The 20,688-nt window shown below is 39.8% G+C and overlaps 1 protein-coding gene across 5 annotated transcripts in view; it reads left to right on the plus strand.

The window, feature by feature from the left end:
• CPLANE1 (ciliogenesis and planar polarity effector 1) overlaps nucleotides 1–20,688 on the plus strand; it is a 162,439-nt gene that overhangs the window by 22,877 nt on the left and 118,874 nt on the right. For all 5 annotated transcript variants that reach the window (XM_032278936.1, XM_032278933.1, XM_032278934.1 and 2 more), the window contains exons 13-18: nucleotides 1,294–1,502; nucleotides 1,696–1,776; nucleotides 4,336–4,500; nucleotides 13,823–13,996; nucleotides 17,190–17,418; nucleotides 18,167–18,306. In XM_032278936.1, the coding sequence (XP_032134827.1) occupies nucleotides 1,294–1,502; nucleotides 1,696–1,776; nucleotides 4,336–4,500; nucleotides 13,823–13,996; nucleotides 17,190–17,418; nucleotides 18,167–18,306 (998 nt within the window). The remainder of the gene's footprint in view (nucleotides 1–1,293; nucleotides 1,503–1,695; nucleotides 1,777–4,335; nucleotides 4,501–13,822; nucleotides 13,997–17,189; nucleotides 17,419–18,166; nucleotides 18,307–20,688) is intronic.

The raw sequence follows: 20,688 nt of genomic DNA on the forward strand, positions 1-20,688 counted from the left end.
ACCCCAGGAGGGGGGGGTGGGGGCGGCCGAGAACCCCCCCATCCCCCCCCAGGGGGGAAAAGAGCAAACACCCTCCAAAAAAAAAAAAAAAAAAAAAAAAAAAATTTTAGGATTTATGCCAAATGTTGTACAATGCATATTTTCTTGGTCTTGGAAAACCATGATGTTGAAAGATTTTTGTTTAGTTAAGTTCTATTGAAAAATTACTTAAAAAATTAGCTGGGCACAGTGGCTCACACCTGTAATCCAGCACTTTGGGAGCCTGAGGCAGGTGGATCACTTGAGCCCAGGAGTAGCCTGGGCAACATGATGAAACTCCACAGCTAAAAAATTAGCCAGGCAGGCCGGGCGCGGTGGCTCAAGCCTGTAATCCCAGCACTTTGGGAGGCCGAGGCGGGTGGATCACGAGGTCAAGAGATCGAGACCATCCTGGTCAACATGGTGAAACCCCGTCTCTACTAAAAATACAAAAAATTAGCTGGGCATGGTGGTGCGTGCCTGTAATCCCAGCTACTCAGGAGGCTGAGGCAGGAGAATTGCCTGAACCCAGGAGGCGGAGGTTGCGGTGAGCCGAGATCGCGCCATTGCACTCCAGCCTGGGTAACATGAGTGAAACTCCGTCTCAAAAAAAAAAAAAAAAAAAAAAATTAGCCAGGCCTGTTGGCATGTGCCTGTAATCCCAGCTACTCAGGAGGCTGAGGTGAGGATTGCTTGAGCCCAGGAGGCAGAGTTTGAGCAAATATCACACCACTGCACTCCAGCATGGGCGACAGAAAGAGACCCTTTCTGAAAAAGAAAAACACCAAAAACAGTGTGGTATACCTGTGGTCCCAGTTGCCTGAGAGGCTGAGATGGGCGATTGCTTGATTCCAGGAGGTTGGGGCTACAATAAGCTGTGATGGAGCCATTGCAATTCAGTCTGGGTGACAGAGCAAGACCCTGTCTCCCAGGCTGGAGTGTAGTGGCACATACCTGTAATCTCACCTGCTCGGGAGGCTGAGGTAGGGCGATTGCTCGGGCCCAGGAGTTTGAGATCAGTCTGGGCAACATAGCGAGACCCCATATCTTAAACAGAAAGATTGCAGGTGCTTAAAACATTTATGAAGATTTTATCTATATTAGACATTTTTTGATCATTTGATTTTGCACTATATTTAAATCTGATTAGTTTGTATGTATGTTATTATGTTGGTGAAGAATACAGGCCAAAAAAAAAAAGGGCTAAAAAGGAGGCTAAACTCATCATTATTAGTCTGAAATTTGCTTTTGATAATTACCTGATTTTATGTGCAGATTGATTGTTCTCTGGAGAGTATTGTACAAAAAAACTTTATGGTATCAAGCACAATTAAATCGAAGAGTTCCTGAAGGTGATAGTCAGTTAACTGGAAAGTTGACACATGAAGCATCTACTGTCAAGTCCCTGTTATGTCATTTGCAGGCTAACCTACAGACTACTGGAGATCACTTGAACCAAACCTTAGAACTTAAATCTATTGATGGTCAGTATCTTATGAACATTTTCTAGCTCTATGAAAAATGATATAGTTAATCAGACTTTGAATTTCGAATTGGTTGTAATGATTTGTTTTTCAAAATAATTTCTGGCTGAGCTCCATTAACTGAATTTTAAAACAAAGTAAATTTTTATGAAGTAATATAATTATGACTAATTGTTGGTTAAAAACTTTGTAGGGGAAGAGTGTTTCTTATTAGGATCATATGAAAAGTCTGTTCAGCTGTGGAAAGACGCTCTACAAGAAATCCAAGAGAAAGGTAGGAGAGTTTAAAAAAAATACATGCCATAATATTAGCAGTACAGCTTTTAGCTTGGTGTAGACCTTAAAAATAATTCTAAATTCCAGATTGCTTGTGATATCCTAATGCCAAATAGAATACATGTTTAGGCAACTTGCTGCTCATGAATACTTATCTAAAATTATTCTTAACCTTGGAATTGGTAACACTAAGAATCTTTTCAGTGATCTATAGGTAAGTCTTCTGTCCTTTCTTTGATTTGTGATAAAACCTATGGTTGATTGTTGATAGGAAAAATGAGATTTAGATTTTATATAAAATAATGTGGACTTTTTTTTTTTTGTAATTTAGACTGCAAGTGTCTAAATGGGAACCTATAGGTCATATATTTCACCACCTTCTTACAGATTTACAGAAACATGGAGCAAGGGCTTTTTGCCTTTAAGTAATTTAACTTTAAGAATTGTATGTCAGTTAACCGTATCGTTGCATTAAGTAGGGGCTTCATGGAGTTTTTGATAAGGATATAGGGACGTGGATGTTAGAAACTAGTTACAGCTTTTATGATATAGGACTGAGGATATGGCTGAGATGACAGAGGTTCTCAGCTGGTGACCCTGGAACTAGCCTTGACTGCAACTCTTACATGGTCAGATTTGGCCCATTATTAAATTTATTTTCTGACTGCTGTGGCTTTGTATGTTTCATTCACTCATCTACTTAACCAATATTTGTTGAGTGCCTGCTATGTGCCCAGCACTCTGTTAGGCACTAATGATAACTGAAATAAACAACTTTACCCTCCAGTTGCCCACAGTCACTTTTCTCATTATGTTTTATGGTAGGTGTTTAGGGAACACAGAAGAGTACCTCAATAAAATCAGGCTGGAGTGCAAGCATCAGTCTGAGGAAGGCCTCTTGGAGTTGACATTTAAAATTGAGTAGAGATTGGCCAATTAAAGTCATGGGAATGGTTTAACAGAGGATATAGCATTCCAAAACCAAAAAGGCCTGGCAATTTGGTAAACTTCAAGTAGTTTAGTAGGACTAGTTATGTGATATGTGTATTATATATGATATTGGTGATAGGATGATAAGAGCTAAGTCGAGAGGTAGATGGACAACAGATGATGAAGGAGGGTCTTGTATGGAGTGCTAAGAAATTAAGATTTTATCTTGAAGACAGTGGGATTGGTTAGGACACTTTAGATAGGAAAAGGACTTATAGAAATAAGGATAGGCTGTTTAGAAAGATCACTTTGGTATAGTTGTGGAAGGTCAGTTGCAGGACTATTATGTAGGGATGTGGGTTTTACTTGGAAGCAAGAAAGTCACTCAGACGAGGAGGCTTGAAACCAAAGCAATGTCAAGGGTAATGGAGAACAGAGGTCACATTTGACAGTTATTTAATAGGCTTGACTAGTCTACTTCTGATTGAGTAGATTTGGAGAAAGAAAGCTAGAGTAGTTCTCTGACTTGGGGATTGTCCATCTGGATGAAGAAGAACAGCATTCACTGAAATGTGAAGTTCTGGATGTAGAAAAGTTTTCATAATGAGCTCCATTGTGGACATTTTGTTTAATTTCATTCAACTGCATCTATTAGGAATGGCTTCTATTAGTGGAGACTGAAAGTAGCAGTGGCTTCAACAGAGAAAGAGTGGCTTTCCTTTGTGAAAGGAGAGCAGAAGTTGCAGTTTGGGGCTGATGTGGTGTTTCCACCGTATCACCAACGCCCCAGGCTCCTTTAGTTTTTCTACTGCATCACCTTTAGTGCATTGCCTCCAGTCTTAAGGCCATTACAGAGGCTAAGATGGTTCCTAGACCTTCAGCTATCACATCCATATTCTAAGCAGCTAATAGGACAAAGGTTGGAAGAGCTGGAAAGGTTGCATTTCCTAGCTTTCTGATTTACCTTCTTTAAGCAGCTTTTCTGGAAATTGTGTACAATATTATCTCTTGAGTTGGAACATAGTCACATTTTTACATGGCCACATGTGTGAGAAATTGTGATCTGGGTGCATTATAACCTTAAATAAAATTGGAATTATTTTACTCAGAAAGAATAGATAAGAGGTAGGCGACCAACAGTTTCGGTCTTCTGATATGTAAAGGCAGTTGTCAGGGGCTCCTATCTTATTGGATAACTGTTTCTTTTTCAGGAAGTCTTTTTGGCCATCTCTTTGATATACACTCAAGCCTGGGCAACAAGAGCGAGTTTTTGTGGCATGTTCCCTTCTGTTTCATACTGTGTATACTTGAGATAGAAGTTATCAGTAGACCTTAATGCTAAGTTGATAAGAATTTACAGCTCTCTTTAGATAAAATCTAAGTCATCCTAGGGCCTGATATAAGAAAATAAATTGTTTAGAATTTAAAATGAAAAAGGGCAAAGTATGATTCACCTGTTAAAAAAAAACCTTATATTGAAGTGTGAAACAGATATAGAAAAGTTTACATATAATGAGTGGACAACTTGATGAATTTTCACAAACTATACACTCCTGTCAATTGAACACTACACCAAGAGTATTCCCTTGCTTACATACTTTTAAGGTGAGCTTAATTCTTGTTTCAGGAGGAAGAAGGACGTATTTTCTTCAGATACGCTATTATCTTTCCCTCTTATACTGCCACCTCTATAGTTATAATTTAAATGATGCTCAAGGATTGTGTGATCACTTAGCAAGAGAAATCCTGAGATGGTCCCAACTACCCGTAAAAGAAAATAAAGAATTTTCAGGTATGCTTTTTTTTTCTTTTAAAAAAGAGTCAGGGTCTCCGTACGTTGCCAGGCTGGCTTCAAACCCCTGAGCTCAAGTAATCCTTCCACCTTAGCCTCCTCAAGTAGCTAGATCTACAGATTTCAGTATAATTTACTTGTTAGTTTGTATTTATAGGTTATAGACGTCAAATTGCTTATACATAAGAGCTGGTTGTTCTACCTCTCTAACGACTAACTGTATTATGTTGGATTTTGGACTCTCAGCTTCCCAATAGCAGGAACTATGTTGGGGTTTTTTGTTTGTATGTTTTTAAATCTTAGAATGCCCAGGATTTAGCAGTATAGTAATTGCCTGCTGAGCTGATAGTATAATTGGTTTCTTAGAACCATATTTATTAGACGTAATATTAGGTACCCAAGTGTTTTTCCTTAGTATGTTAACTATTGCTTACAGTGGTTTAGTGAAATCATAAAAATCTTTTTCTGAGATACTTTGAGTCTTTTAAAATATCTATTTAAGAGATTGGAGAGTATCTGGATTGACTTTTTCAAAGAGGTATATTTAAATTAGGCAATAACCAGAGGGGGGAAATATATGAATGAACATGTAATATATTTATAATGATTATAGAGTAGTAGACTGCTAGATGTATACTGTATATATGAATGTATCTGAAAGACCCAGTGTATCTGGAATATCTAAGTAGAGTTGATGCTAATTTGATTCTTGAGGGTTTTTTCTTTTTTGAGATGGAGTTTTGCTCTTGTTGCCCAGGCTGGAGTGCAATGGCTTGATCTCAGCTCGCTGCAATCTCTGCCTTCCAGGTTCAAGCAATTATCCTGGTTTTGAACTCCTGACTTCAAGTGATCTGCCTGCCTTGGCCTCCCAAAGTGCTGGGATTACAAGCATGAGCCACCATGCCTGGTCTTTACTTTTGTAGATATGGTTTTATTCTGTTGGTGAGGCTGGAGTGCAGTTGAGTGATCTTGGCTCACCTGACCTCTGCCTCCTGGGTTCAAGCCATCCTGCTGTCTCAGCCTCCCAAGTAGCTGGGACTACAGGTGTGTGCCACCATGCCTGGCTAATTTTCATATTTTTTGTAGAGATGGGATCTTACCATGTTGCCCAGGCTGATCTTGAGCTCCTGGGCTCAAGCAGTCTGTCCACCTCGTCTTCCCAAAGTGTTGGGATTACAGGAGTGAGCCACTGTGCCTGGTTTACTTTGTGATTTTTATCTTTTAAAATTTTTGTGTTCATTAAGGATGTAATACATGTTCATTGTAGGCAATTTTGAAAATATGGACTGTGGTTCATGCCTGTAATCCCAGTACTTTGGGAGGCCGAGGCAGGCAGATCACGATGTCAGGAGTTTGAGACCAGACTGGCCAATATAGTGAAACCTGGTCTCCACTAAAAATACAAAAAATTAGCTGGGTGTGATGGTGGGTCCTGTAATCCCAGCTACTTGGGAGGTTGAGGCAGGAGAATGGCTTGAACCTGGGAGGCAGAGGTTGCAGTGAGCTGAGATTGTGACATTGTACTCTATCCTGGGCTGGACTCCATTTCAAAAAAAAAAAAAAAAGAAAGAAAATATGGAAAGGTAGAGAGGAAACAAAATCACTTATAAGTTTAGTTTTTTTTTTGTCTAAGGCCTTTTGACACATGTATATATGTATGTTACCACAGCTGGATAATCTCTTTAAATTTAATATTATGATGAATATTTTCCAGTGCCAGTAAACTTTAAAAAAAATCTATTGAGACTGTTCCCCATTATTGTAAATTTTGGTTGTTGCCATGTGTTTACTATTTTGTTTGTTTTTTGGTTTTTTTTTTGAGATGGAGTTTCGCTCTTGTTACCCAGGCTGGAGTGCAATGGCGCGATCTGGGCTCACTGCAACCTCTGCCTCCTGGGTTCAGGCAATTCTCCTGCCTCAGCCTCCTGAGTAGCTGGGATTACAGGCACGCGCCACCATGCCCAGCTAATTTTTTGTATTTTTAGTAGAGACGGGGTTTCACCATGTTGACCAGGATGGTCTCGATCTCTTGACCTCGTGATCCACCCGCCTCGGCCTCCCAAAGTGCTGGGATTACAGGCTTGAGCCACCGCGCCCGGCCCTACTATTTTAAATAATGCTGCAGTATACCTAAATATTTGTGAGCATTACTAATAATTTCTTTTTTTTTTTTTTTTGAAATGAAGTCTCACTGTGTCACCCAGGCTGGAATGCAATGGCGCGATCTTGGCTGGCTGCAACCTCCGCCTCTCGGGTCTAAGCAATTCTTCTGTCTCAGCCTCCTGAGTAGCTGGGACTACAGGTGCCTGCTACCACACCTGGCTAATTTTTTTGTATTTTTAGTAGAAACGGGGTTTCATCATGTTAGCCAGGATGGTCTTGATCTCCTGACCTTGTGATCCACCTGCCTCGGCCTCCCAAAGTGCTGGGATTACAGGCATGAGCCACTGTGCCCAGCCACCAATAATTTCTTTAAGATAAATTCGAGAAATGAAGCTGTTGGGAAATGAGGTAGCTGGGACCACAGGCATGGGCTTCACACCTGACTAATACTTTTTTTTTTGAGACGGAGTCTCCTTCTGTTGCTCAGGCTGGAGTGCAGTGGCGCGATCTTGGCTCGCTGCGACCTCTACCTCCTGGGTTCAAGTGATTCTCTTGCCTGAGCCTCCTGAGTAGCTGGGATTACAGGTATACGCCACTAAACCCGGCTAATTTTTGTATTTTTGGTAGAGAAGGAGTTTCACCTTGTTGGTCAGGCTGGTCTTGAAACCTTGTGATCTGCCCGCCTCAACCTCCCAAAGTGCTGGGATTACAGGCGTGAGCCACTGTGCCTAGCCATGCCTGACTAATTTTTAAAAATTATTTCATTATTTATAAATATGGGTCTTGGTATGTTGCCCAGGCTGGTCTTGAACTCCTGGATTCAAGCAATCTCCACACCTCAGCCTCTCAAAATGCTGGGGTTACATGTGTGAGCCACTGTACCCAGGGTAAAAGACTTCTATATATGACTTTTTATATACTAGTCTTTATTTATTTTTACAATATTGTTCTTACATGATTTAACTTTCATGGTAAGTTGAACCTGTAGTAATTCATTTATTTTAATTATTATTATTATTTTTTGAGTCAGAGTTTCACTCTTGTTGCCCAGGCTGGAGTGCAGTGGGGCGATCCTGGCTTACTGCAACCTCTGCCTCCCAGTTCAAGTGATTCTCCTGCCTCAGCCTCCTGAGTAGCTGGGATTACAGGTGTGTGCCACCAAGTCTGGCTGATTTTTATATTTTTAGCAGAGATGGGGTTTTGCTGTGTTGGTCAGGCTGGTCTCGAATTCCTGATCTCATGATCTGCCTGCCTCAGCCTCCCAAAGTGCTAGGATTACAAGTGTGAGCCACTGTGCCGGGCTTTGTTTTAATTTTTATTGATAATTGCTTAAAATATATTAAGCATATACTTACTGGGTTGTGGATCCCATAACTACCCCCTAGATTTGATGGCTCACCAGGAGAACTCCCAAGACTTAGCATATAGTTGTGCTCATAGCTATGACTTATTACAGTGAAAGGAAACAGAGGAAAATCAGCAAAGGGAGAATCCTAAAGTGCATAGGATGAAGTCTGAAGAAAACCAGGAATAAACTTCTATGAATCCTCTCCCAGTAGAGTCACACAGGATGTCCCTAATTCCCTCAGTGACAAGGTGTGACAACATACCTAGGATATAGTCTACTAGGGAAGTTCATTAGAACCTCAGTGCTCGGGGTTTTTGATTGAAGGCTGATCACATAGACCCCTTCTGCTTTAGTACAAACCAAAATTCTACACTCCCAGAGGGAAAACAGATGTTCAGCATAAACTACATTGTTTATACAAACAGTTTAGGTTCAGTGAGCTCCTCTTATCAGTTAGGATTGTGGAAATCCTCCCAAAATCCAAGTCCCAGATGCCAGCCAAGGACCAACCTTATAAGCAAGTATTTCAAGCAGCCATGCATGCTATGGTAGTTCTTTTCTGCACACTTACCATATCAAGTAATTGTCTATGGTTATAATTTAATTTTTATTAGTAAGAGTTTCTATTATTATTTTTTTATTTTTATTTTTTTTAGATGAAGTCTTACTCTTATCACCCAGGCTGGAGTGCAGTGGTATGATCTTGGCTGGTTGCAACCTCTGCCTCCTGGGTTCCAGCGATTCTCCTGCCTCAGTCTCTTGAGTAGCTGGGATTATAGGTTCCTGCCACCATGCCTGGCTAATTTTTTTGTATTCTTAGTAGAGACAGGGTTTCACCATGTTTGTCAGGCTGGTATCAAATGCCTGACCTCAGGTGATCTGCCCACCTTGGCCTCCCAAAGTGCTGGGATTATAGGCATGAGCTTATAATCATGAGTTTTTGTTATTAACATTATCACCGCACCCTATACAGAATTATGTTTTTTTTCTTTTAATTTTTTTTTTTTTCAAATGGAATCTCGCTTTGTCACCCAGGCTGGATGCAATCTTGGCTCATTGCAACCTCCACCTCTTGGGTTCAAGTGATTCTCCTGCCTCAGCCTCACTAGTAGCAGGGATTACAAGTGTGCACCACCATGCCCAGCTAATTTTTTGTGTTTTTAGTAGAGACAGAGTTTTATGTTGGCCAGGCTGGTCTCAAACTCCTGACCTCAGGTGATCCACCTGCCTTTGCCTCCCAAAGGGCTGGGATTACAGGTGTGAGCCACCACACCCGGTCAAGAGTTATACTTTCAAAATTTTTTTAACTTTTGAATTGATACAGCTTTATTCTGTGACAGTAACTTTTATCATCAGGTCACTTGTATTTAAGAGGCTGATCCTGAGTTTTGCATGATTAAGATTACTGAAAACTCTTTCCTTTGTATAATTCCTACAGTAAGTTTTACCCAGGTGAAAAAAATTCTTACCCATGTATCTTTAACTTGAATGTGAAGAAATAGTATGATTTTTTTTCCAAATATTACAGTGACCAAATGAAGACTACTGCTTGAAGGCTAACAAAATTTTCTCAATTCCTTTTATTTAAAAAAGAAACCAGCTAACATTAATTAACAGTATTTATTAGCAATATTCCTTTGAGTGCCTACTATATGAGAGGAGAAGTCCTAGGTGCTGGGACATAAAATGAACAAGACAGAAATCCATACGCATATAAAACTTAATTTCTCATGAATATATGCCAGTTCACTTCTGGAAAATAAATTTACTTTTCTGTTGTTGGGGCCATACGCTTCATAACAACTGATGTGATCCTCATATTTGTCTATACAGTATTTAGTAATTTTGAGTTAACTTATTTTCAAATTTGTGAATGCCAGGTTACATTATTACTGAGTTTTGATTCTCAAGTGGAAATGATGCATGTCCTTTGCTCCTGCTAGTGCATATCAGAGTTATGCCAGAAATTTTGATGTGACTCTTCTGCCCACCTGTTCTCTAGCCATCTCCCTTCACCCCATACATTTGTGTGTGTGTGTGTGTGTGTGTATATGTATGTATGTTTGTGTGAGAGACAGGACCTCACTCTGTTACCTAGGCTGGAGTGCAGTGGCATGATCACAGCTCACAGCAGCTTCAACTCCCAGGCTCAAGTGATTCTCCTGCCTCAGCCTACTGAGAAGCTGGGACTATAGGCACATGCTACCACATCCGGCTAATTTTTGCATTTTTTGTAGAGATGGGGTTTCTCCATGTTGCCCAGGCTGGTATCAAACTCCTGGACTGACTCAAATGATCCTCCCACCTTGACCTCCCACAGTGCTGGGATTACAGGCATGAGCCACTGTGCCCAGCCCACCCCAAACTTTGTTTTTGCTGTTACCTCCACCAAAAATCTTATACTAGTGAGCTATTATTACTAATAGGAGTATCTAATGGTACAGACAAAAGCATTAAGAATCTTGGGTTGGGGCTGGGCGTAGTGGCTCACCCCTGTAATCCCAGCACTTTTGAAGGCCGAGTTGGGCAGATCATGAGGTCAAGAGATTGAGACCATCCTGACCAAGATGGTGAAACCCTGTTTCTACTAAAAATACAAAAATTAGTTGGGCATAGTGGTATGTGCTTGTAGTCCCAGCTACTCGGGAGGCTGAGGCGGAAGAATCACTTGAACCGGGAGGCGGAGGTTGCAGTGAGCCGAGATTGTGCCACTGCACTCCAGCCTGGGCGACAGATCAAGACTCCGTCTCAAAAAAAAAAAAAAAAAAAAAAAATCTTGGGTCGGACATGGTGGCTCACACCTGTAATCCCAGCACTTTAGGAGGTTGAGGTGGGCTGATTACTTGAGCTCAGCAGTTCAAGACCAGCCTGGCCAACATGGCGAAATCCCATCTTGACCAAGAAAATACAAAAAAATTAGCTGGGCATGGTGGCTTGTGCCTATAATCCCAGCTACTCAGGAGGCCAGCTACTCAGGAGGCTGAGGCCGGAAGGTGGCCTAAACCCTGGAGGCAGAGGTTGCAGTGAGCTGAGATTGTGCCACTACACTCTGGCATGGCTGACAGAGCAAGAGTCTGTTTCAAAAAAAAAAAATCCCTGTTTCAGTTCTTTTTAGATTATTTTGCAGTAAGCCCTGCCCCTTTTATCTTAAAAAAAAAAAAAAAAGGGAAAGGGAAGGAAAAACAAAAATAAATAATGAAATTCTAAGCTTGCAAGGCCGTCATGATTGGGCCGTTTTGGGTAGGTATTTCCATTTAAAAAGATAAAATGTAAAGGCCGGGCGTGGTGGCTAATGCCTGTAATCCCAGCAATTTGGGAGCTGAGGTGTGTGAATCACAGGTCAGGAGTTCAAGACCAGCCTGACCAACATGGTGAAACCCCGTCTCTACTAAAAATACAAAAATTAGCTGGGCATCGTGGCACGTGCCTGTAATCCCAGCTACTCAGGAGGCCAAGACAGGAGAATTGCTTGAAACGGGAACTGGGAGGCGGAGGTTCCAGTGAGCTGAGATTGTGCCACTGCATTCCAGCCTGGGCTACAGAGTGAGACTCTGTCCCAAAACAAACAAACAAACAAACAAAAACTTGTACATAGTTCTTAGGTGTATGTGCACATAATTACTAACCACAGTTGACCCTTGAACATCCCGGGTTAGGAGCACTGACACCCCCAGCTGTCAAAAATTTGTGTATAACTTGACTCCCTAAAAACTTAACCATGAATAGCCTACTGTTTACTGGAAGCATTAGTGGTAACATAAACAGTTGATTAACACGTATTCTGTATGTTGTATATGTTATATACTATGTTTTTAGAATAAAGTAAGCTAGAGAAAGGAAAGTTGTATTAAGAAAATTGTTCTCAGGTATTGTATTATAGCAACACACACACACACACACACACACACACACACACACACACACGGAAAATTGTAAGAGGCCCGGCATGGTGGCTTATGCCTATAATCCCAGCACTTTAGGAGGCCGAGGTGGGCAGATTACCTGAGGTTCGAGACCAGCCTGACCAACATGGAGAAACCCTGTGTCTCTACTAAAAATACAAAATTAGCCAGGTGTGGTGGCACATGCCTGTAATCCCAGCTACTCGGGAGGCTGAGGCAGGAGAATTGCTTGAACCCAGGAGGCGGAGGTTGTGGTGAGCTGAGATCGAGCCATTGCACTCCAGCCTGGGCAATGAGTGAAACTCCATCTCAAAAAAAGAAAAAATTGTAAGGGAAAATACATTTCCAGTATTGTAGTATATTTATTGATACCACAAGTTTACAAGTTTAAGTTATATGTTTCCAAGATGATTTATCAGAAATGGTGGACAACCGTAGCTGCAGACCTCAATCCATGGTGTGTCTCAGGCAATTCAACTTTTGCTTGTAATGTCATGAATTTTTCCTGCTTATTTAGAACATTTCTAGGATCTCTAGTGGTACTTCCTGTAGGTCCCGTGGTGTTATTCAAGGTTTGTGGTGGGCCGGGCCCGGTAGCTCACGCCTGTAATCCCAGCACTTTGGGAGGCCGAGGCAGGTGGATCATGAGGTCAAGAGATCAAGACCATCCTGGTCAACAAGGCGAAACCCTGTCTCTACTAAAACTACAAAAAATTAGCTGGGCATGGTGGCACGTGCCTGTAATCCCAGCTACTCAGGAGGCTGAGGCAGGAGAATTGCCTGAACCCAGGAGGCGGAGGTTGCGGTGAGCCGAGATCGCGCCATTGCACTCCAGCCTGGGTAACAAGAGCGAAACTCCCTCTTATAAAAAAAAAAAAAAAAAAAAAGGTTTGTGGTATTGCACTAAATGTGATGATAACTACCCAAGAATTGTGAGATTGCTTTTTACTGCCCTATGCACTTTACTGGAGAGATGAACTGCTCATGCAGAGGTGAATATCATCACACAGCATTTTAAGTAAATACTTGCAACACTTTAGCTCCTCAAAGTATCAACAGGAAGTAGCTACAAAATTAATATAGTGGTACAGTAGGAACTACAATGAATTTTATGCAGTTATTTAATACTTTGTGTGTGTTTACATTTCTCTTGACTGTGAACAGTACCATATATGGCCTATAAGTGTTTGTGTAAATGTTGATAATTTTTTTTTCGAGTCAGGGTCTATCTAGCTCTGTCGCTTAGGCTAGAGTGTACTGGCACGATCTCAGTTCACTGTCTTTACCTCCCAGGCTCAAACGATCCTCCTACCTCAGTGCCCCAAGTGGCTGGGACTATCGGTGCTCACCACCATGCCCAGTTAATTTTTTTTGTATTTTTTGTATTTTTTTGTAGAGATGGGATTTCACCATGTTGCCCAGGCTGGTCTCGAACTCCTGAGCTCTAGACATCTGCCCACCTTGGCCTCCCAAAGTTCTGGAATTATAGATGTGAGCTACTGTACCCAGCCAATTTTGATAAATTTTAACTTTTTATAATTTATATATATTTTATAGTACTAAATGATAAAATAATTATCTACATATATTTTTTATATTCATGACATACCTTTTTCCTTTTTTTATATATATATATTTCTAGGTTATATGGTATGCCTACAAGGTTTTTCAAATTGTCACAAATCTCCAAAACATTTCCTAGTATACTTATGAAAAAAAATCTACATGTAAGTGGATTTGTGCAGTTCAAACCTGTGAAGTTCATCCTATGAAGGGTCAACTGTAATTGTTTTTCTTTTTATTGTCTTCAAGAAGTATGGTACCTATTATAACTCAGTTTGTGTAGGCCATAGGTGCTCATCTCAGAAAAAAATGTTACAATTTTCTTTTTGTATAATGTTGGGAACTTAAATATTAATACTTTTGGTAGTTGATCACAATCTTCTTAGGTTATTGCTATATTCCTTAGGTGCTGTGAAGTCTCATTTTGAGTGTGGAATGACGGACGGTGTTCATCCTGAGGCAGCTGTGAGAGTTGTCCAGTCCATGGCTCGTTTCATGGCTGCCTATTTCACCAATCAGCAGCTTTGCATTTTGCCACCTCACCATGTGAATGTTCTTCCTCCACTTCATATTAAAACAGGTAATACAGTAAACAAATACTTTCTAAACTTTTTTTGCATTGCACATAATATTTAAAATCATACTATACGGAGGCCATTAGGAAATGATTCTGTTCTAGCATAGTACCTGAAACATAGGAGCTATTTGTGAATGAATAGAATCTGAGAAAAATAATGGCTTAGATCTATTTTTATTGAATATGGATTTTTAAAAATCACAAAATGGACAAGTTGATCTTTATAAAGTTTGCATTTTTAAATTTTAATTAATTTTCTAGGGATGGGATCTTGCTATGTTACTCAAGCTGGTTTTGAACTCCTTGCCTCAAACGATCTTTTTTTTTTTTTTTGAGACAGAGTTTCGCTCTAGTTGTACAGGCTGGAGTGCAATGGCATGATCTTGGCTCACTACAACCTCCACCTCCTGGGTTCCAGTGATTCTCTTGCCTCAACCGCCCAGGTAGCTGGGATTATAGGCATGTGCCACCATGCCTGGCTAATTTTTTGTGTTTAGTAGAGATGAGGTTTCACCATGTTAGGCTGGTCTCGAACTCCTGACCTCAGGTGATCCACCCATCTTGACCTTCCTGCTGGGATTACAGGTGTGCACCACCACGTCCGGCCAAATGATCTTAACTGCCCTAACCTCCCAAGCTGCAGGGAATATAGGTGTACACCCCTATGCCCAGCTACAGTTTCAATTTTTAAAGCGAAAGAGCTGCCACCTTCATTTATGTCAAAATGTAGAAATTTAACAAATATTGAGCTTGCTAATTTAGTATTTAATTTTATTTGGATGATTTATGATTTTATTTGGACCATTTACTTTTTAAATTTAATAATTTCATTAGTATGGTCAAATGCATCTAATCCTACGCTAGATACTGCCCTGCTTTCATGGATATAAACATGTACACAAATTTCTATGATATTCATTTATTCTATTTTTTATTAAGTGCCTGCTTGCTATGTGCTACACAGTACTCTTGGTGCTGCAGATATATTAGCTTGCGCCACATGAAATTGATAATACAAAAACATTTGTAGTTTCTTCTTTTTAATATATGAAACAGATTCATCCTAATTGCCATGAACAAAATGATAAAGTACTTTTATGGGGTTTACATCTAATATGTTGAAACAGAAAATTAAATATATAAACAAGATATATCAAATGATGATAATTGTTATGGAGAGAATTAAAATAGAGCAACGCAATTTTAGACTGGGAATTTTCAGAAGGAGCTCTCTGAGGAGGTGAAAGTTAAGCTGAACTCTTAATAACAAGGAAGAGTTAGATATATCAAGGCACATAGCATTCTAACCTGAGCTTGTATAAAAGCCCCAGGGCAAGAACAAGCTTGATGTGTTTGAGAAACTGAAAGATCTGTGTGGCTGTATGCTAAAGGGGGAAGACTAGAGGACATGGTGGCTCATGCCTGTAATCCCAGCACTTTGGGAGGCCGGGCGGATCGCTTGAGTTGAGGAGTTTGCGACCAGCCTGGACAACATTGTGAAACTTTGTCTCTACAAAAAATATAAAAATTAGCCCAGCATGGTGGCATGTACCTGAGATTCTCAGTTAGTTGGAAGGCTGAGGCAGGAGGATTGCTTGAGCCCAGGTGACAGAGATTGTAGTGAGTGTACTCCAGCTTGGGTGACAGAGCAAGACTCTTGTCTTAAAAAAACAAACAAACAAAAAACAAGAAAATTAGAGGAAGAAGGGGAGAGTAGTATGAGTTGCATTCAGTAAATGGGCCAGATGATGTAAGCCGAGTTAAGAAATCTGATTTTTAAGTATTATGGGAAGCTGTTGGAGGGCTTAAAGCAAGGGTAGACATGAACTGATATGTATGTATAAGGCACACCTAGGTTAGAGTAGTAAAAGTTAAAATATAATTAGACGCTTAAAAAAGATGGCAACAAGTGGTCAGCAAATATAATCAGTCATAGAACCATGGATTTTGAATTACGTGTTCAAACTCATGTTCTGTGAATGTCTCAGGATACATATACATTTCATGTTTATTTTTCTAAACAGAATTTTTTTAAGCAGAAATCAGTATTAGGGATTTGAGTTGCTTATTTGGTGTGATATTTTAAAAAGTGGTGGACTTTTTTACTGTGTGAAAGTAGTAAAATTTTCAGAAAATTAAATTATTGAAGTTATTTTAATTGTATAGTACCTTGCTCATAGTGAATAAAAATAGGAAAAATATAGCCAGTCTCCTGGCTCCTTTGCTTATGCAGAATCGTACATCCAAGTGGTTGAAAACTTTTTTGTTTTCCAGATGTGTGTGTCAGAGAGCAAAAATGTTAATTCTTGTTGTAGGCATAGCCTGTGTAAGTCATGTGAGAAACTAACCATTTCAAGGAACAGAGAAGCTCATGATTGCTATTTACCACTTTTTGAGAGAATGAGTAAAAATTTTGAGAGAATGAGTAAAAATCCCATCAACGTGTTTTTTAATAACATTTCTTTTATTCTATTTTCAAGTTGCTTTATCAAGTTACTTCAATTAGGGAAAGGGACAGAAGGCCAGAGGGAATGATATTACCCTTTTGTATTAAATCCCAGGCCAGATGGTAATCTTATTTGTCAGGATTACGGAAAATCACATTTTTCTACTTTCTAATTGACACTAATATTGAACACTTAATATGCCTGTTACCTCAAATTAGTCTTTGATTGCATAACACTGTGGGTCACACAAAATCTGATAAAATGTAATTTCTGTCTTCTACATTTCATAATCTAGTATGAGAAATAAGCATGTATTTCTGAGCATCCCACAGTAACAAATTCCACGTTGTGACCCATGTTGTGGTAATAAATTTTACATTGTGAACAAATAGTCTAGTAGATATAAATGTTTTTTGTATGTATTTACATATTATCTGACACAAAAGTTTCATTAAACAATATTTAACTTTATTTGTGTCTAATACTTTCTATTCCATTCTCTGTTTTTTCTTTCTTCTGTTTCGTTTTAAAAATAATGCTGGTATTTGTTTCATGACCCACGAGTGAGGCATATTCTTCAGTGCTAAAAGTGTTCTAGGGCATGTTGAGTATTACTTTAACCCATTTTATGCATATCTTCCTGGTGGAGTTTAGTAGATAATACTGATTGAAGAGATAAATATACCTTTGTAAGGAAGCGTGAGTTTGGATGTGATTGTAATAATCAATTTTTAAAAATTTACTCACAGAGCAGTCCTTTCGACTTATTCCTCTGCAACACTGTAAGGTGGCCAGTGTTGTTAGAGATCAGAAGCTCTCTAATGTGTGGACAGTTGACTATGCACTTGAATTACTATTTATTGGTGGCCTGGTTCCAGAGGCTGTGTGGTTGACACATAAACTTGGAGACTGGAAGACATCTGTTTCAATTGGTGTGGCTTTCCAGCTGTTCTGTAAACATGATAGCAATTTTATGAGGTATGGATTTTTAGGCAATTTTAAGATACAGTATAATTGAACTATGTAAAGTATTTTATATTTCTCTTATTGCTGGTATTTACATATTGTGTGGAATCCTTTTCAGCATTGTCCAATGGAAACTTTCTTCAGTAATAGAAATGTGTTGTCCACTATGGTAGCCACTAACCACAAGTAACTATTGAAACGCAGCTTGTGAGACCAAAGAATTAAATTTTCAATTTAATTTTAGTTAATTTAAATTTAAATAGCCACATATAGTTGGTGATTACTGTATTGAACTGCTCAGTGGCTTACTTATTTGTGTTAAAACATGTATTAATACTCAGGTGTGATGACTCATGCCTGAGGTCCCAACTACTTGGGAGGCTCAGGTGGGAAGATCACTTGATCTCGGGAGGTCAAGGCTACAGTGAGCCATGACCCTGTCATTACACTTCAGCCTGGGCAACAGAGTGAGACCCTGTCTTAAAACAAACAAAAACCATTTATTGAGCACACTTATGTGTTAGTGAAGCCCATATTTAGGGTAGCAATTAGAAATAAGAATGGGGGAGTGTTTTAGAATCATAATCGTGGAGGGTCTTATCATAATATTTCCTTGAATATTTCTTTTTTACATGTATGATAGATAAAAAGTAAATCCCATTGTTTCTTAAACTCTAATGTTTAGTCCTTGATGTGTGAAATCTTTTTTTTTTTTTTTTCAAAATTTGGATTCATTTCCCTTAACGTGATGTCATTTCAGGTCCAAGAAAAAGAGTCAGAATCTACCACTAAATATGACTCCAGCACAGATTTTTCAGGAAAAGCTGCAGTGTTTTTTAGGCCAACCAGCCTCTTTAGAAACAAAAAATGAAATGGGCTCAAAATATAAACAGTTTACAGGTATGTTACTTATGTATGGTCTGACTCATGTCAGATTAATGTAAACCTTATAATACCTTAAAAAGCTTATAAATGTCTACAAATGTATTAACACTTTGAAATAAGCTTATCAAGAATGAAAGTGTGATACTTATTTTTATTTTATTTTATTATTATTATTTTTTGAGATGGAGTCTCACTCTGCCACTGAGGCTGGAGTGCAGTGGTGTGGTCCTGGCTCACTATAACCTCTTCTTTTCAGGTTCAAGCAATTCTCCTGCCTCACCCTCCCGAGTACCTGGGATTACAGGCGTGGGCCACTAGAGCTGGCTAATTTTTGTATTTTTAGTAGAGACAGGTTTCCACCATGTTGGCCAGGCTGGTCTTGAACTCCTGGCCTCAGGTGATCTGCCCACCTTGGCTTCCCAAAGTGCGGGGATTACAAGTGTGAGCCACCACGCCTTGCCCAAAAATGAAAGTATGATATTTATACTTAACCATGGGAACACCCAAAATTGATGCCAGCTCAAAATATGAGGGTTGATAACTGAATGATTTTCTGATTTTCCTTACATATCTTTTTTTTTTTTTTTTTTTTTTTTATGTTAAAGTAGCTTTCTTGGTGCCACAGTGTTACAGCTCTGTGACTTCTCCTGTAGAGCAGGACCACCCCAGAGACTATGTTGAAAGTAAACTTCTTGCATACATTTACACTAATTATATTTCGCTTCATTTGTATCATTTTTTTTTTTTTTTTTTTTTTGAGAGGGAGTTTCACTCATGTTACTACCCAGGCTGGAGTGCAATGGCGCGATCTCGGCTCACCGCAACCTCCGCCTCCTGGGTTCAGGCAATTCTCCTGCCTCAGCCTCCTGAGTAGCTGGGATTACAGGCACGCACCACCATGCCCAGCTAATTTTTTGTATTTTTAGTAGAGACGGGGCTTCGCCATGTTGACCAGGATGGTCTCGATCTCTTGACCTCGTGATCCACCCGCCTCGGCCTCCCAAAGTGCTGGGATTACAGGCTTGAGCCACCGCGCCCGGCCTCATTTGTATCATTTTCTTTTGCATCTGTAGAATCTCAGACCTGGAAGGGTACTTAGGAGTGATTCATTTCAACTGTCACCTAGTGCATCAATTATAGAGTTTTTTATTTGAAATGTTCAAAATGGTATTGAACAATAAAAATGATAAAATATTACACTTATTAGGTTTACACAGGAATCGTATAAAATTTATCTGTTTTACAGTTGGAGAAATTTAGATAAAAAGTAATGAAATCAGTCATTTAATGTCGTATATTTAATGGTAAAACCAGGATAACTATGAGGCCCCTCTGATTTTATTGGTGCATTGCTTCAGTAAGGAGTGAGGCTTCCAACTCTAGATTTCTAAAACTTATAATGTTTCTGTTTTGAGAGAACCTATAATACTTGGAAATCGGACTATAAACTTTTCTTTGATAATTTTCTATGCAGTTCTTTTGTTTTAATTAATGAAAAGATATTACTATGTGAAAGTTGGATTTTAAAGAAGTGACTAAAAAAATCCCCAGTCTGAACTTTGAGTTTTGGCAATATGTTGTTTTAGATGACCTGAAAACTCCCACAATAAATGCATAGGTAGAATGTGTTTCTAGATAAAATATAAAAAATATCCATTTAAAGGCCAAGCTTTAAAGAGTATAAGGGGAATTGCCAGAGGTCAGAAACAACAAGCAAATAAAAACTCAAAGGGTTGAGAGGATGATACAAGATGGCCGAACAGGAACAGTTCTGGATTGTAGTTCCCAGCGAAAACACAGAGGGTGGAGGGTAAGTGATCACTGCATTTCCAAACGAATTTTTACTGCCCAAAGACCAGGAGATTCCTGGACGAAAAAGCACCACGAGTCTCTGGCGCAGCTGTTTCAGCCAGCGCAGCTGTTTTAGCCGACGCAGCTGTTTCAGCTGGCGCAGCAGGTCTCTGCACAAAAACTCACACAAATCCAGGCGCTGGTTCAACTGGTGACTGGAACACCTGGGAGACAGTCACCCATTCAACTGGAAAAAAAGGGGTTGAAACAGGGAGCCAGGTGATCTGGCTCAGCTGGTCTCACCCCCACAAAAAACATATTTTGTTTCAGATTGAGCGTTTCACAGCGAGCACAGCTGGAACCGGGACAGTCCAGCTCTGTGGAGGGAAGGGTGTCCGCCACTTCTGAGGCAGTCCACCACTACAGAGACAGTCCGCCATTACCGAGGCAGTTCTAAGTACACCCCTATAAAGAAAACTGCAAGGAAGTTCACACAGCAGCTGGGCAAAGCCCACAGCAGCTCAGCAACACCTCTGCTGGCAGACTGTGACTAGGCTACCTCCTTGCTAGGCATGGCATCAGTGAAAAAAGGCAGAAGCACAAAAG

Source organism: Sapajus apella, unplaced genomic scaffold (genome assembly GCF_009761245.1).
Source record: "Sapajus apella isolate SASKATOON/1434 unplaced genomic scaffold, GSC_monkey_1.0 scaffold11, whole genome shotgun sequence".
In the NCBI taxonomy this organism is placed as follows: Eukaryota; Metazoa; Chordata; class Mammalia; order Primates; family Cebidae; genus Sapajus; species Sapajus apella.